The 14,599-nt window shown below is 35.8% G+C and overlaps 1 protein-coding gene across 4 annotated transcripts in view; it reads right to left on the bottom strand.

Annotated features, from left to right (window-relative positions):
* Positions 1-14,599, bottom strand: part of LOC124554825 (ephrin type-B receptor 1-B) — a 345,617-nt gene that overhangs the window by 136,905 nt on the left and 194,113 nt on the right. For all 4 annotated transcript variants that reach the window (XM_047128489.1, XM_047128488.1, XM_047128487.1 and 1 more), the window contains exons 3-5: positions 13,394-13,473; positions 11,521-11,806; positions 168-313 (exon numbers count right to left, since the gene is read on the bottom strand). In XM_047128489.1, coding sequence (XP_046984445.1) covers positions 168-313; positions 11,521-11,806; positions 13,394-13,473 — 512 coding nt within the window. The remainder of the gene's footprint in view (positions 1-167; positions 314-11,520; positions 11,807-13,393; positions 13,474-14,599) is intronic.

The raw sequence follows: 14,599 nt of genomic DNA on the forward strand, positions 1-14,599 counted from the left end.
ACTTGTTTTCCACTGCAGATTTTCGATTATCATAAAGATATAACTACTACATACAGAAAATTGTTGGTAGATGCTGATTCTGAAACACTTACAATAAAACACTGAAGTCTGTTCTGTATCTACAAACTTTACAAATTTAATTTTAAAAAACATGCAAAGAAATTTACCTTTATTGCTAAAAGAGATATACAAGCGCCTTGATCTCGGAATGCAAAATACACTCCCTTCTTGGTAACAGGAATAGATTTGATTTCGGTGTTAATAATAACTTCACTGTTAGTGTTGAAACGTCCTTCACCAGCAGCAATGCGACCTGTAAAATATCCAACAGTATTTGATGTAAAACACATTGTTCATAGCCCATACCCTTCCCCAAAAAAGAGAAAGAGCGAGAGAGAGAGAGAGAGAGAGAGAGACGTGAAGTATTTTAAGCTTCACTGACAGCAGTGACATTTGCATTTGTTACCAGAAGAATGACACACTCTGTCCAGCTGCACGTGTCACAACTATCATTCAGAGTAAACCTTTTCCATTGTAATGTCATAATTAATATCAAGACCCTAATGTCATCATTGTTTAGCACTCAACAATTTTAAACCCATCCAAATTTTACAATAAAATACTATAGATAACTACCATTTTGCATAATTTCTACTATGAAATAAGAATGAGATCCATTTAAACGAGCCACAAAAATGCAATCAAAAGCAATTAGGTAATAGGGTCAAATAATTAATATCAGTTTCAGTTCTATACACTGCCTCTCAAATAACTAAAATGTAAAAGTCTGGCATTTCCTTGACATCTTATTTTTTGTATTTAAAGCAATGTTCTATCACCCGTACTGGTGCATAAGCATATATCTTGGCATCATCCAAACATCTGATGTAATTGTGAACTTCAATGAGTTTTTATATTATATCCAATAAACTGCTCCCAACCACATACGCTACAGACAAATTCCAGACAAATGAAATGGTCCACATTTAAACCTGTAACAGTTCTTGTGGTAAATATGAGACTTACTGGATAGAAAGTGGCTAGTGAAAGTTCTGAAACTCATTCTGTGTAAACTGAGCCAAGTATATTGCCATGGCAACCAAAACAATTATAAAATGAAAAATCTTACAAGTAACCAAGTACCTGTGGGATTTTCAATACACAGACAGGAGGAGGGTGGGGGGAGGGGGAGGAGGAGGAGGAGGGAGGAGGCAACTGTCCCTAGTGAGATTTTTTTTTAGTTTATGAATATGAAAAAAGATCTATAACCACAGTGTTCGAATTTTTATGACTTGAAATAGCTGGAAAACTACCAATAAAATGACCTGAAAAATATAAAATGGCATAAAAAATATATAAAGCGAGTTATAAAATGAACTAGAGTAATGAAAAACTTTATAGGAGGTTCGCTCTGAGATAACAACAAGAAAACAAATTTAACATCACTGTGTTTTTCTTTAATAAAGCTCTCTTTTTGAAGATTGTACAAAAACTGTTGTGTAATCATCTCACAAGGAGAGGTCTCCAGCAGTGGGATCCCAGGTATCACACCTTGCAGCCATTCACCAAATTGGGCCCCCATTTGTGAGTAACTGATGAAAAAAATATTGGAATTTTGCATGATGCTCAATAACATTAAAAAACTTGCATTACAAAGACTGGTTGTGTGGTGTAACGGATAGGGTCAGGGCTTCACATGCAAGAGGCTGTGGGTTCAAATCTAGTCAGGTGTATAAAACTTCTTTGTTTTTAAATCTTTATCAAAATGACTTTGATCGTTATTTTTATTCAGTTAATTGGTTTACATGTATTTTTTTATTTTTATTCCTTTATCACAACATTTTAATCACAATATGAACTTTTTCATTACTTTCTTTTTTCTTTATATCATTCTTTCTTCACTCGGAATTTTTGTGAATGTGAATTTAATTATATTTATCTATTACAATATTCAATTATTTGAAAATTATGATCTAAATAACAAAAGACGAGATAATCTATTTATACTGACTGTGCAATGGTGTGAAAAACATTTTTTATTACAAGATGTGCAATTCTTTTGCATGGTAATTGTCACAGAAACATTTAAAACATGGCCTAAATTCCTATTGCACTATGGGCAAAATAACACAGATGAAGTTTTACGTGAAGGAAGCGTTCATAAGTAAAACAAAATTCAAGCAAAATGAGGAATAGATATAATGAATGCATTAACCTGGACGAAAAAATAGGATGATAAAACGAAAGAAATTATACTAAAATTAATATATAAAAATTAAATACACATGAAAAAAGATTTCAAGTGGAAAAAAGAATGTAGGAAGAAAAATGAGAACAAATGAAGAAGTCAATATTATGATTAAAATGATGTGACAAAGGAATGGAAATCAAATATTTAGTTCAAATGAATTAACTAAATAAAAATGATGATCAAAGTCATTTTGATACAGATTTAAACTAATAAAAAATTGATGTACATGACAAGATTCAAACCCACAACCTCCTGCATGTGAAAATCTTGCCCCATCCATTACACCACACAACCAGTCCACATAATAAAACTTTTTAACACTATTGAGCATCATGCAAAATTTTGAATTTTTTTTGTTTTTCATCAGTTATTCACAAATGAAAGCCCACCAAGGTGAATGGCTGCAGTGTGTGATACCTGGGATCTTAACCTAGAGAATCGTATAGATGGTTTCAAAAAGTCAATCCCACCACTGGGGACCTCTCCTTGCCAGAGCTATTGCAGAGTATGACAGCCTGCAAGATTAGATTCTTGAAAGTGATGGAACGTCTGTTATCAAACAACATGTGCTTGTACTTAGAAAATCTTTGAATATTTTGTGAAACAACTAGAGTGTACACTTTGATACATTACTTCAGTTTCAAAAATGCCTTTAAAAAATCGACACATGTATTCCACCAATTTGGTACAACCTAATACCAAATATTGACATTTTTGTTTCAATACTCATACCTAGCACAAGTTAATAACAGCAAGTGACATGATAATGACGACATGCAGATGAACCATCAATTTATTTACAACATGTACAAATACACTCTTGAGCAACATTGTTATATCCTTCCAATAGGCACATGGATTGTTCATTCTTGCCAACATTAAAAGAACAAACTGATGTGTAATAAATGACCATTAAACACAAACATGTAAAGTAGTAAGTTTGATTACAGTATGGTATGGTACCTATTTGACAAAAACACAAAATTATTCATAAGTTTACATTACTATAGCCAGAATTTTTGGTATTTTAATATTTGTGAACAATGCATAGCTCATAAAGAAATAAAGATTACACGTTCATGTCAGCAAACTCTGGGCACTATTAATAGGTTACAACACAATGAAATGAAGGCACAATTGACTAAGTGACAAAACAACTACACATTGATGCAGTCCCATAATGGGGATCTCCATGATGAGAGTTCTGTGTCAGAAATGTTACCTCCCTGAGGAACAAAACAGGCACCTTACAGTTCCATCATCACTAAGTGTGCATACCTCCATAAGCCTCAAATGGCTATTGGTGTAACTAAACAGTTGCATAACAAAACACTCTCGACATAAGTTTACTCCTACAAAATTCAAATAATGGTAAACAACTGTCTGATGCTAATTTAAAGTAGCATATTGTGTAATATTTCTTTTCATTTGCAGAAGGTGTGTTCATACGTACTATGTGGCCTCTAATCAGTACTTCTCAGTAGAAATAGGAAGTTGTCATCAATGCAGCTACTGCCATTCCATGTAATTTAACAGTAGATTACACTTATTGAGTAAGTGTTGTAAAACAGCCTTCATTTAATTAATTTTATAATCATTACTACAAATAAGCACCACATTTGATCATGGACATCTCTATGAACTTCCACAAAACCCAGGTGATCAATGCAGCACCTAAGTGTTGTCGGTTGTTAATGACGTTATCTCTCAATTTTTCCATAGTCAACAATGAGTTGAGCAGTGGTGTACGAATATAGTTTACTTAGAATTTTGTGCACTGTGAAGAGTAAAAGCATAGTTAATAGAATAAAAACTACTAATATTTTTAAGTTTTTTGTGTGTCATAAATGAAGAAAGACCAAAATGAAAGTGAAGGAATCAAAAAACATGCTACCTGCGATGAATATCACAAGAATAAGATGAGTCAATCTTAAATACCTCTATTAAAAGTCCCAGTAATTGTACTGAGGGAGAATATGTGGATCTGGCCAGTACCTATGCTGGCTTCAAGTGCTTCAATGAAAAGGATAGTAGTCTCCGGGTCAGAATTTTTGATGACAGAGATTATGTTGGGGGGGGGGGGGGGGGGCAGGAAGGACTGACAATTCACCAAAGTACACAATTTTATTGAATCCATGGGAACCTGACAAAAATTTCTGGGATGACACAGCTGGCATAAGAGAACATTTCGACTGGACTGGCTGTCATTATATTCATGGGTGGTTTATTCTAAAGCAGTTACAGTTGTGCTTTGTAAGTTATACGTGCTCTTCCGGTTACATACATCGTATAATGCAAGGCAGTCATAATGGTACATTTATATGCCACCCATTTAAAAAATTTTCACAAATCTGCAAAAATGCATATGAATTCAGAAAGGCATAATGAGTTGAAAAGTTAAGTAATTTTGTTAATGTTATGGGAAACAAATTAATAGTGTAGAAGAACTTTGTCAGTGATAAACTTGTAAATTAGTGCAATCTGTTCACAATAAGTTGAAAACAGTTATTTCTTGCATATAGTTTTGTACATTATGCGACTTGGCATAAGAGGGAAAATGAATTCAAATACTGGTTTTGCTTATTTATTGCTGTTTAAAGTACAGCCAAGTTAAAAAAAACTGTGGAAAGATTTTGAAAGTGCCCCTAAAAATGCCATCTATATTTCTCATAGAATCTGAAATGATTCAGTTGATGCATGCTCTGAATACTATGAAATGATCTGATTAATGCCATCAATAATAGCAAATCATTTTCAATTCTGATAGATGAAACAATGGCTACTGCAGCTTCACGTACATCCTTGTAAATGGCGTAAATCCAAGGGAGTCTTCCCTGACAATATTAGTTGCATAGTCAAAATAAAGTGCAGCAAGGGAAAGTGCAAAATTTACTGGCTGTTGAGTTGTTTTCTAAGAGTGAATGATTCCTTCAATCCTAAGATCTGTTGAGGCATTTTATTGTTGTATCTCACAAAAGTGGCTTCTTTTATCATTTATAAGCACAGTATATGGGAAATGGATGGAGGGATAAGAGTGAAAATGGTGAGAGTAGCCAGGTCCTGTCATTCCAGAAATTTCAGAATCAATTTGTGAGTCTATTTGCCATCATTTACCATCATGCGTGATTGAATGAAACTAATTCAATAAATCTTTAATTGAGTAATTTTTATTTCAAAGAAACTATGGATGTTTCAATGATATACTATGTCATATAGTACTAGCAAAGATTATAAACTACTTAAAATTAAGAGATAGTTTAGATAATGAGGTTTGCCAGAAAGAGGAATGTAGCTAATCGTGGAGAGAAACAAATATCAGAACTTGAATTAATGACATCAGAAACTGCAAAGTGGCATCTTCTTGTTCTTCTTCATCATCATCATTACCTTCCTCTAGTTCACAGACACTCAAAGTGTGCTCTGTGGAGTCTTGGGGCTCTGAAAAGCCTCTGCGAGGACTCTACCAATATATTATCAACCTAAAGAACAAAGCACATCAAGGCTTGTCACACACTGAGAAAAATAACTCACACCAATGTTGGTTTTATAAAAGTTATTTTTGCTCTCAGTGTGTAGCAGCCAAAAATGAGGTGACAAGCAGCATAATAATGCTGCAATTACAAACTACAAACAAAACAATGTAGCTTGTATGAGTAGGCATGTGGCGACTCTATACTCATCACTGCACACGCACACAGCGACCATGCTGATGCTCTGTCTCACTGCACTCTGGCTCATCTACACATGCCGCAAACAATCCACTATAGTCTCTCCATCTCTCTCTCATCCGCAAACACCTTGAACCACCACAAAGGATTTTGTCACTTCGCTCCCTATGCTTCACCACCCAGGACTATACAAACCCACAAAGTGCAGCACAGAGTACAGGTCCCACTTGAGTATACTTGATTCACGTTTGTCATTAACTACAGTTGCAACATTCAATATCTTGTTGTGATATTGTTCCATTTTTGCCATTTTGCAAAATTAAATTGTTGAATTTAACCATTAGAATGGACGGCTGGCTTAAAGGTATTGTAACAAAATCTTGCACCAAAATTTCAAAGATGATTTGTTTGGAAGATACGAAATCAACATTAAAGATTGCCAATCAAAAACATGAGATTCCAGAAGGTGATGTAACAATTTTAAGCTCCATGGTTTCAAGCAGTATTATATCTAATGACTCATTACAGGTGAAAAAAAGAAATTATGATGAATCTAACATCAATCTTGTATTTATCGAGTCTCACAGCTCATCTCTCTACTTCCGAATACTTCCACGTACCTGCTAAGATGTGCCGACATTTAGGAACTATAAACTCGAACTGAAAAGACAAGAACATAGAATTTTTTACATGTAAGAGAGAACAACTATCAAAAGGTCAGAACACTATGAAGTATTCCTCCCAAACTGTGAATGGAAAAGTCACAGAGGCATTGTATTTGGTCAGCTGTTGCATTGCACAAGAGGGTAAAGTGAATAATGTCACTGAGAATGTGTGGCAGACAGTAAAAAATGTATGCTTGATGAAAAATATACGAAGCATTTTTCCACATGACTACTTTCGAACGACTCAGTTTCGCACCATATTTATGATCTCGCAGGCTATATCAAACAAGAATTAGTTGGGTGCCTTCAACACAACAAATTCATGTTGCAAAAGGATGAGTTGACTGATGTTGGAATGGCCATCTTGCATATAATTGTACGATATCCAAACAAGCATTCACCTGAAGAAGACTTGCTTATGTGCTGCCAACTAACACTACCAGAAAACAATTTTTTAACACAATTAACAATTTCTTTTTTAAATATACTACCTCAACTGAAGCAATTGTACTAATATTTGTTCAGATGGAGCAAAGGCAATGACTGGTAAAATAGCAGCAGCAGGATCACTAATAAAAAGTAAAGCACAAAACTATAGTTGCAGCCATTGTCAAAACTATAGTTGCAGCATTTGCGATCAAGACGATGGCGACAGATCAAAACTATAGCTGTAAAAATAATCAACTACATTAAATCATATCCTCTTCAGTGCCAATTGTTTTCAATACTGTGTAAAGATTACAGAAGCAGATATAAAACACTACCACTCCACATGGTTATCTTGGGGTAAGACCTGGACATTCGAACTAAGAGTTCGATTACTATCTTGTTTGACTGACATTTCTTTTAACTTAAAAGACTGTTTGAACGATGTGACTTGATAATTCAGATTAGCTTTTTCTGGCACATATATTTTCAAAAATTAATGAATTAAATCTATCTTTACAAGGAAAACAGACAACAGTTTTCAATACTAATAACAAAATAACTGGCTTTAAAAAAAGAATTTTTGATTGTTTGTGTTGGCAAGAGAGAAATAGACAGCCTTTTCAACAATGAATGTGTTTGTTGGTGAGACAGTAGAACTGACAAATGAATTATTCAAAGAATTGGTCCACTGTCTCTATGACATGCATACATCTTTTGAGACTTATTTTCCTGAAGAGCAGGATACAAAACTGAAAATGAATTCAATGGTTCGGAGTCCTTTTCTAGTGAACTTTCAGATGCCAGAAAATATGTCAAATGAGACCTATGAATCCATTTTAGAAATGATATCAGATTCAACATGGAATCATTATTCAAAAAACATGTTACTAGATGATTTTGGGTACAGGGTTCATGATGAATATCCAGAACTTGTCACACAGGCTCTGACTGTTCTTCTCCCATTTACAACATAATTGCGTGAAACGAGATTCTCAGCATACACAGCTACAAAGGCAAAATACTGCAACAGACTGGATATCGAACCTGGCATGCATCTTCTACATCTACATTTACACTCCGCAAGCCACACAACGGTGTGTGGCAGAGGGCACTTTACGTGCCACTGTCATTACCTCCCTTTCCTGTTCCAGTCAGATATGGTTCGCGGGAAGAATGACTGCCGGAAAGCCTCCGTGCGCGCTCTAATCTCTCTAATTTTACATTCGTGATCGCCTCAGGGGGTATAAGTAGGGGGAAGCAATATATTCGATACCTCATCCAGAAACGCACCCTCTTGAAACCTGGACAGCAAGCTACACCGCAATGCAGAGCGCCTCTCTTGCAGAGTCTGCCACTTGAATTGGCTAAACATCTCTATAATGCTATCACGCTTACCAAATAACCCTGTGACGAAATGTGCCGCTCTTCTTTGGATCTTCTGTATCTCCTCTGTCAATCCGATCTGGTACGGATCCCACACTGATGAGCAATACTCAAGTATAGGTCGAACGAATGTTTTATAAGCCACCTCCTTTGTTGATGGACTACATTTTCTAAGGACTCTCCCAATGAATCTCAACCTGGCACCCGCCTTACCAACAATTAATTTTATATGATCATTCCACTTCAAATCGTTCCGTACGCATACTCCCAGATATTTTACAGAAGTAACTGCTACCAGTGTTTGTCCCGCTATTATTTAATCATATAATAAAGGATCCTTCTTGCTATATATTCGCAATACATTACATTTGTCTATGTTATGGGTCAGTTGCCACTCTCTGCACCAAGTGCCTATCTGCTGCAGATCTTCCTGCATTTCGCTGAAATTTTCTAATGCTGCAACTTCTCTGTATACTATAGCATTATCTGCGAAAAACCACATGGAACTTCTGACACTATCTACTAAGTCATTTATATATATTGTGAAAAGCAATGTTCCCATAACACTCCCCTGTGGCACGCCATAGGTTACTTTAACGTCTGTAGACGTCTCTCCATTGAGAACAACATGCTGTGTTCTGTTTGCTAAAAACTCAATCCAGCCACACCACTGGCTCTTACTTTGTTTATCAGGCGACAGTGTGGAACTGTATCGAACGTCTTCCGGAAGTCAAGGAAAATGCCATCTACCTGGGAGCCTGTATCTAATATTTTCTGGGTCTCATGAACAAATAAAGCGAGTTGGGTCTCACACGATCGCTGTTTCCGGAATCCATGTTGATTCCTACAGAGTAGATTCTGGGTTTCCAGAAATGACATGATACGCGAGCAGAAAACATGTTCTAAAATTCTACAACAGATCGATGTCAGATATATAAGCCTATAGTTTTACGCAGTTGCTCGACTACCCTTCTTGAAAACTGGAACTACCTGTGCTCTTTTCCAATCATTTGGAACCTTCCGTTCCTCTAGAGACTTCCAGTACACAGCTGTTAGAAGGGGGGCATGTTCTATCGCGTACTCTGTGTAGAATCGAATTGGTATCCCGTCAGGTCCAGTGGACTTTCCTCTGTTGAGTGATTTCAGTTGCTTTTCTATTCCTTGGACACTTATTTCGATGTCAGCCATTTTTTCATTCGTGCGAGGATTTAGAGAAGGAACTGCAGTGCGGTCTTCCTCTGTGAACCAGCTTTGGAAAAAGGTGTTTAGTATTTTAGCTTTACACATGTCATCCTCTGTTTCAATGCCATTATCATCCCAGAGTGTCTGGATATGCTGTTTCGATCCACTTACTGATTTAACGTAAGACCAGAACTTCCTAGGATTTTCTGTCAAGTCGGTACATAGAATTTTACTTTTGAATTCACTGAACGCTTCACGCATACCCCTCCTTACGCTAACTTTGACATCATTTAGCTTCTGTTTGTCTGAGAGGTTTTGGCTGCGTTTAAATTTGCAGTGAAGCTCTCTTTGCTTTCGCAGTAGTTTCCTAACTTTGTTGTTGAACCACGGTGGGTTTTTCCCGCCCCTCACAGTTTTACTCGGCACACACCTGTCTAAAATGCATTTTACAATTCCCTTGAACTTTTTCCATAAACACTCAACATTGTCAGTGTCGGAACAGAAATTTTCGTTTTGATCTGTTAGGTAGTCTGAAATCTGCCTCCCACTACTCTCGAAAAGTTCGGGTCTGTTTGTTATCAGTAGGTCTAAGCTGTTATCTCCACGAGTCGGTTCTCTGTTTAGTTGCTCGAGGTAATTTTCGGATAGTGCACTCACTATAATGTCACTCGATGTTCTGTGCCTACCACCCGTCCTAAACATCTGAGTGTCCCAGTCTATATCTCGTAAATTGAAATCTTCACTTAAGACTGTAACACGCTGAGGAAATTTATGTGAAATGTACTCCAGATTTTCTTCAACACTCTTCGATCAAGTCAGACATTAAACAGTTGGTCAAAAATAAAAAAACAACTTCATACCTCCCATTAAATGGAAACAATTTTATTAGATTACAATGGAATCAATACAGTGTTATTTTTTGTATTGTATCATTGTGTGTTATTTTGTATATTGCTACAGAAGGAAGTAGTGTATAATGTATCTATTTTGTAACATTTTCATTAAATAATTATAATTAAACAATGAACATAAAACCTAGTTTTACTTATTCTAGGGCTCTGTAAAATTTTTGGCAATATGAAAGTGTTCTGTCACCAAACAAGTTTGAGAACCGCTGCTCTAGTTTATCATCATTTGCACTACCTTAAGTGATGAATATTGTCTAGTGGAAGTATTTGAATATTCAATACCTTACACCCTCTTCACAAAAGTCATGCTCATTAGCCTAAGGAAAAGATTGAAAATGTGATCTAAAATAACACTTTGCATATTATCTGTGAGTGCCCTGAATGAAAACAAACAGTCAAAAGTTATAAATAATATTGTGGTATTATAAACATAAATCCCTAAGGAAAAGAAAAGAGGAAAAAAATAAAATATTTCCTTTATCTCACATAATACCAGTGACCTAGTAACCTCACGAGAAATCCATAGTATACTTTTAAAGAAGGCCAGATATAAACCTGAAATTGTACTGTTTGGAAGAAGTGTTACCATAAAATGCTGACAATACATCCTTTTAGGTTTCAAGTTACACTGTTAGTAACAAACTATTTAACTGATAATAAAAATGGAAAAAACAATGCTGATAATATATAGCTAAGATCAAAATGTATCTACAACATATACAGTTACATAGTGTAACTTTTATATGAAACAAAAGTAAACAGTCAAAACCAAAGAGCTACTGAAAAAAATTCAACATTCACTATTCTTACCTAACCTTTTTTCACATGAACAAGAGTGTGTATAAAATGTTATCTGTAAACAAGTCCCCCCCCTCCCCCTCCTCTCTCTCTCTCTCTCTCTCTCTCTCTCTCTCTGTGTGTGTGTGTGTGTGTGTGTGTGTGTGTGTGTGTGTGTGCGCGTCTCTCAAGTTTTCTACTTTTTCTTCTCCAAAGAAGTAAATAATGGCAATCATAGAAGAATATTGTGCACTTACCAATAAGTTTATAGCTTTCTGGTTCCCAAGGCGGAGGTTCCTTCGTTGCAGCATCAAACTCATAATACAGCAGGCTAAATGTTTCTTTACAAGATAGCGCATTGCCAGGGAACAATGAACAATCTCTAATTGTAAACTTGATCTCAATGTACATTCGGTTGGCTATCCCTCTCTCCACAAATGGCGTCCATAACCAATTATTAACATTATTGTAGGCCACATCACAAACAACATACGATCTCCAATTTATCCCTTTTTCGAAGTCTGTGAAGCTTTCTTCAACCCACTGAAAGCAAATTAACAACACTAGTTCTATAATATATATTGGTGCATTCACATTCATACATTTAAATAACCAATACTTTGTGTCTTGAAAGGCATTAGGGACTTTCATATTTCCATAGCTACGGTCAAAGAAAAGACAAACAAAATGTGCATTTGAGCATAACAACAATAAGCAATTAACACTTTTCCAAAAGAATTCAGTACAAAACATGTTTACAAGCTACAGTCAGGCACATTTCATTTATATGAAAAGCGCTCAGCTTACTTAGAAGCAGATGACATTAGTGTTTGCCCAAAGGAGAGAAGCAAACAAGGGTTTTAAAAAAAAATGTACTGTAGCCATGGTAGCCTCTAATCATAGTAATTATGTCAAAATGCAATACAAGTCTAGTACACGATGACAAGCAGCAGTTACCACAACCCAAGTAGAAGCTGCCACATATCTGATTTAGCTTCATATCATTAGTTTCCTGCCATACTTTTGATGGAACACATCGATGCTGGTGGTTTTAGATGACGACTCCTGCACACCTCAGCAAGCAGTCATTCACTTGAATCGTAATCTACCATTTAAAACATGGTTCATGTTCTCTCCAGTATCTTCAATTTACCACAAGAATTTTTGAGTCATTACACATATTTAACAACAGAACTCTTAGCAGAGTAAGTGGGCTGAAAACAGAACCCTGATGCACAAATGATGCTTTCCCATTTTCTGTTTTGTGACAGGTGATAAAGTCATACTGGTGTGTATCTAAATAGATAGGAATGGAACCAACTGATATTGTTCACCCAGTGAGGCAGCAAATCTGCTTAATGTATTAGTGTATCATAGTTGATACAATCAAAATCCCTTTGCTAAACCAATAATGTTGGCCACTCTTTATAACGTCTTACTAAGCCACTTCTGTCATAAACACAGCAAACAGTAAGGAGTGGTCTTACAAGATGACTAATTGCTTAAATGTTAATGGCATTCTGTCAGTAAATTATGTTTACTGACATGAGTGACAAAACCTTTGTATGGATCTATAATTTCAGAGCAAGAATGAAATTTTCGAGCCTCTAAATAAGCTAGTAGTCAAAATTTTCATGAGGTTTGTATTCTAAAGTAGTAGCTGACTGCCATGGAGCTGATGGTCTCATCTCTGTAAAGCCAAGTTACCAGATATGGCATCAGTGGTGATTATTTCATTACTAGTTAAGACAATGATACATGTGTGCCTAGGGCTTTGTAAGGAATGTGTGCCTAGGGCTTTGTAAGGAATACAGTTCCAAAAGCCTTCAACAATGGACTTTGAACTATGCACTGTGAATGTGTAATTTAATTTTACATGCCATCATAAACCTGTGACCCTGATTGACCAATGTACACAAATATATGAATCATCTCAAGTTATGAAAGTTTCATCTTCCCATGCACATTGCCATTACGGACTCTGTACCACCACCCTCGCATGCAGCCCAAGGGCACCTCTTAGCATACTTGTGTGTCCTCATAATAAATCATTCAATACCACATAAAAATGAAAGTCAAAATACTTATCCCTCACTACTAAACTATATCAACATACAGTCATAAACATACCCCAGGTGTGACTGCCTGTGGTCCATATGGATACCTCGTCCACTCTAATGTTTCTTCCCGTGTTGTATCCAGCAGAACAACTGAAACAATAAGACAGTGAAACATTGATTAAACATGTTTCAATGAAGACTGAACTGACAGCAGTGGTGTGGACAACAATTCTATCCAACTTATCTAGCATTTTCCATGTTGAATTGATTTATTTATAGACCCCACATTTGCAGTAAACTCTGGCAGAAAGTCACTAATGATACAAAAAAGACAATATTTTCAATGAAACATGCACTCCATTGATTGGTACAAAACAGCAATCAATTTGACAAAAATAAGGATTTTCATGTAGAATCTGATTAGGATTGCAAGATTTGTTCCATGCCATTCACATTCGTGACAACCAATTATACTTATCTATAATCTTTCTATCATTTGCTAATGGCATTAATTTTGCTAAATGAGGCAACACTACTGATCAAGTTATATAAAAAGGTGTCCTCTCCCATTCAAGTTCATGCCAATCAGCCAAAATTTCATGGAGGAGCAACTACTTACGAATTGCAAAGGTTATGCTTCATATCTTCTTACATTCTGTGTCACTTGAGATATCATTATTGATTATACATTCTTTGTGCATATGATATTTTATTTCTTGTTCATATGCACCTTATGTCTGAGAGAAACTGACAGGTGATCAATTTTATTTGTGGAATAGTTTTGTTTTATTTTGTTTTTAAAAGTAACCATTTATGTGTATTTCCTTCAAATGGGTAAACTGGAATAATATGTTGTCAAAACAATTTTCGATGTGGGCAGTTTATAACCAGTGGCAATTCATCCACAGTTAGCAATAAAGATTTGAAAGTAACTTGCTCCTTCATTTTTAACAGTCGAAAAATGGGCACCAAAATTCAGTGTGGTCCATACCTTCATTGAAGATGATTCATTAAAAGTATGTAACAAACCTGCACCTACAGAAGAATACATTGTGAAAGTCCATTTTTCGGTATTGAATGATTGGTGACTATAAGCAAACAAAATCGCTCACACCTTAAAGACATTAGAGGAGGCAGTAGGATAATTTTATATGAAAATGCGTAAAACCTAAAGCAGTTACCAGCAGGACATTTGGAGCAGCTGCAGAACTTAATTCAGTCAATGCCTTTAGTTTAGTTTATTACGTATAGAAGTGCACAACAACCAGTTTTTATC

Source organism: Schistocerca americana, chromosome X, assembly GCF_021461395.2.
Source record: "Schistocerca americana isolate TAMUIC-IGC-003095 chromosome X, iqSchAmer2.1, whole genome shotgun sequence".
Classification (NCBI taxonomy): domain Eukaryota; kingdom Metazoa; phylum Arthropoda; class Insecta; order Orthoptera; family Acrididae; genus Schistocerca; species Schistocerca americana.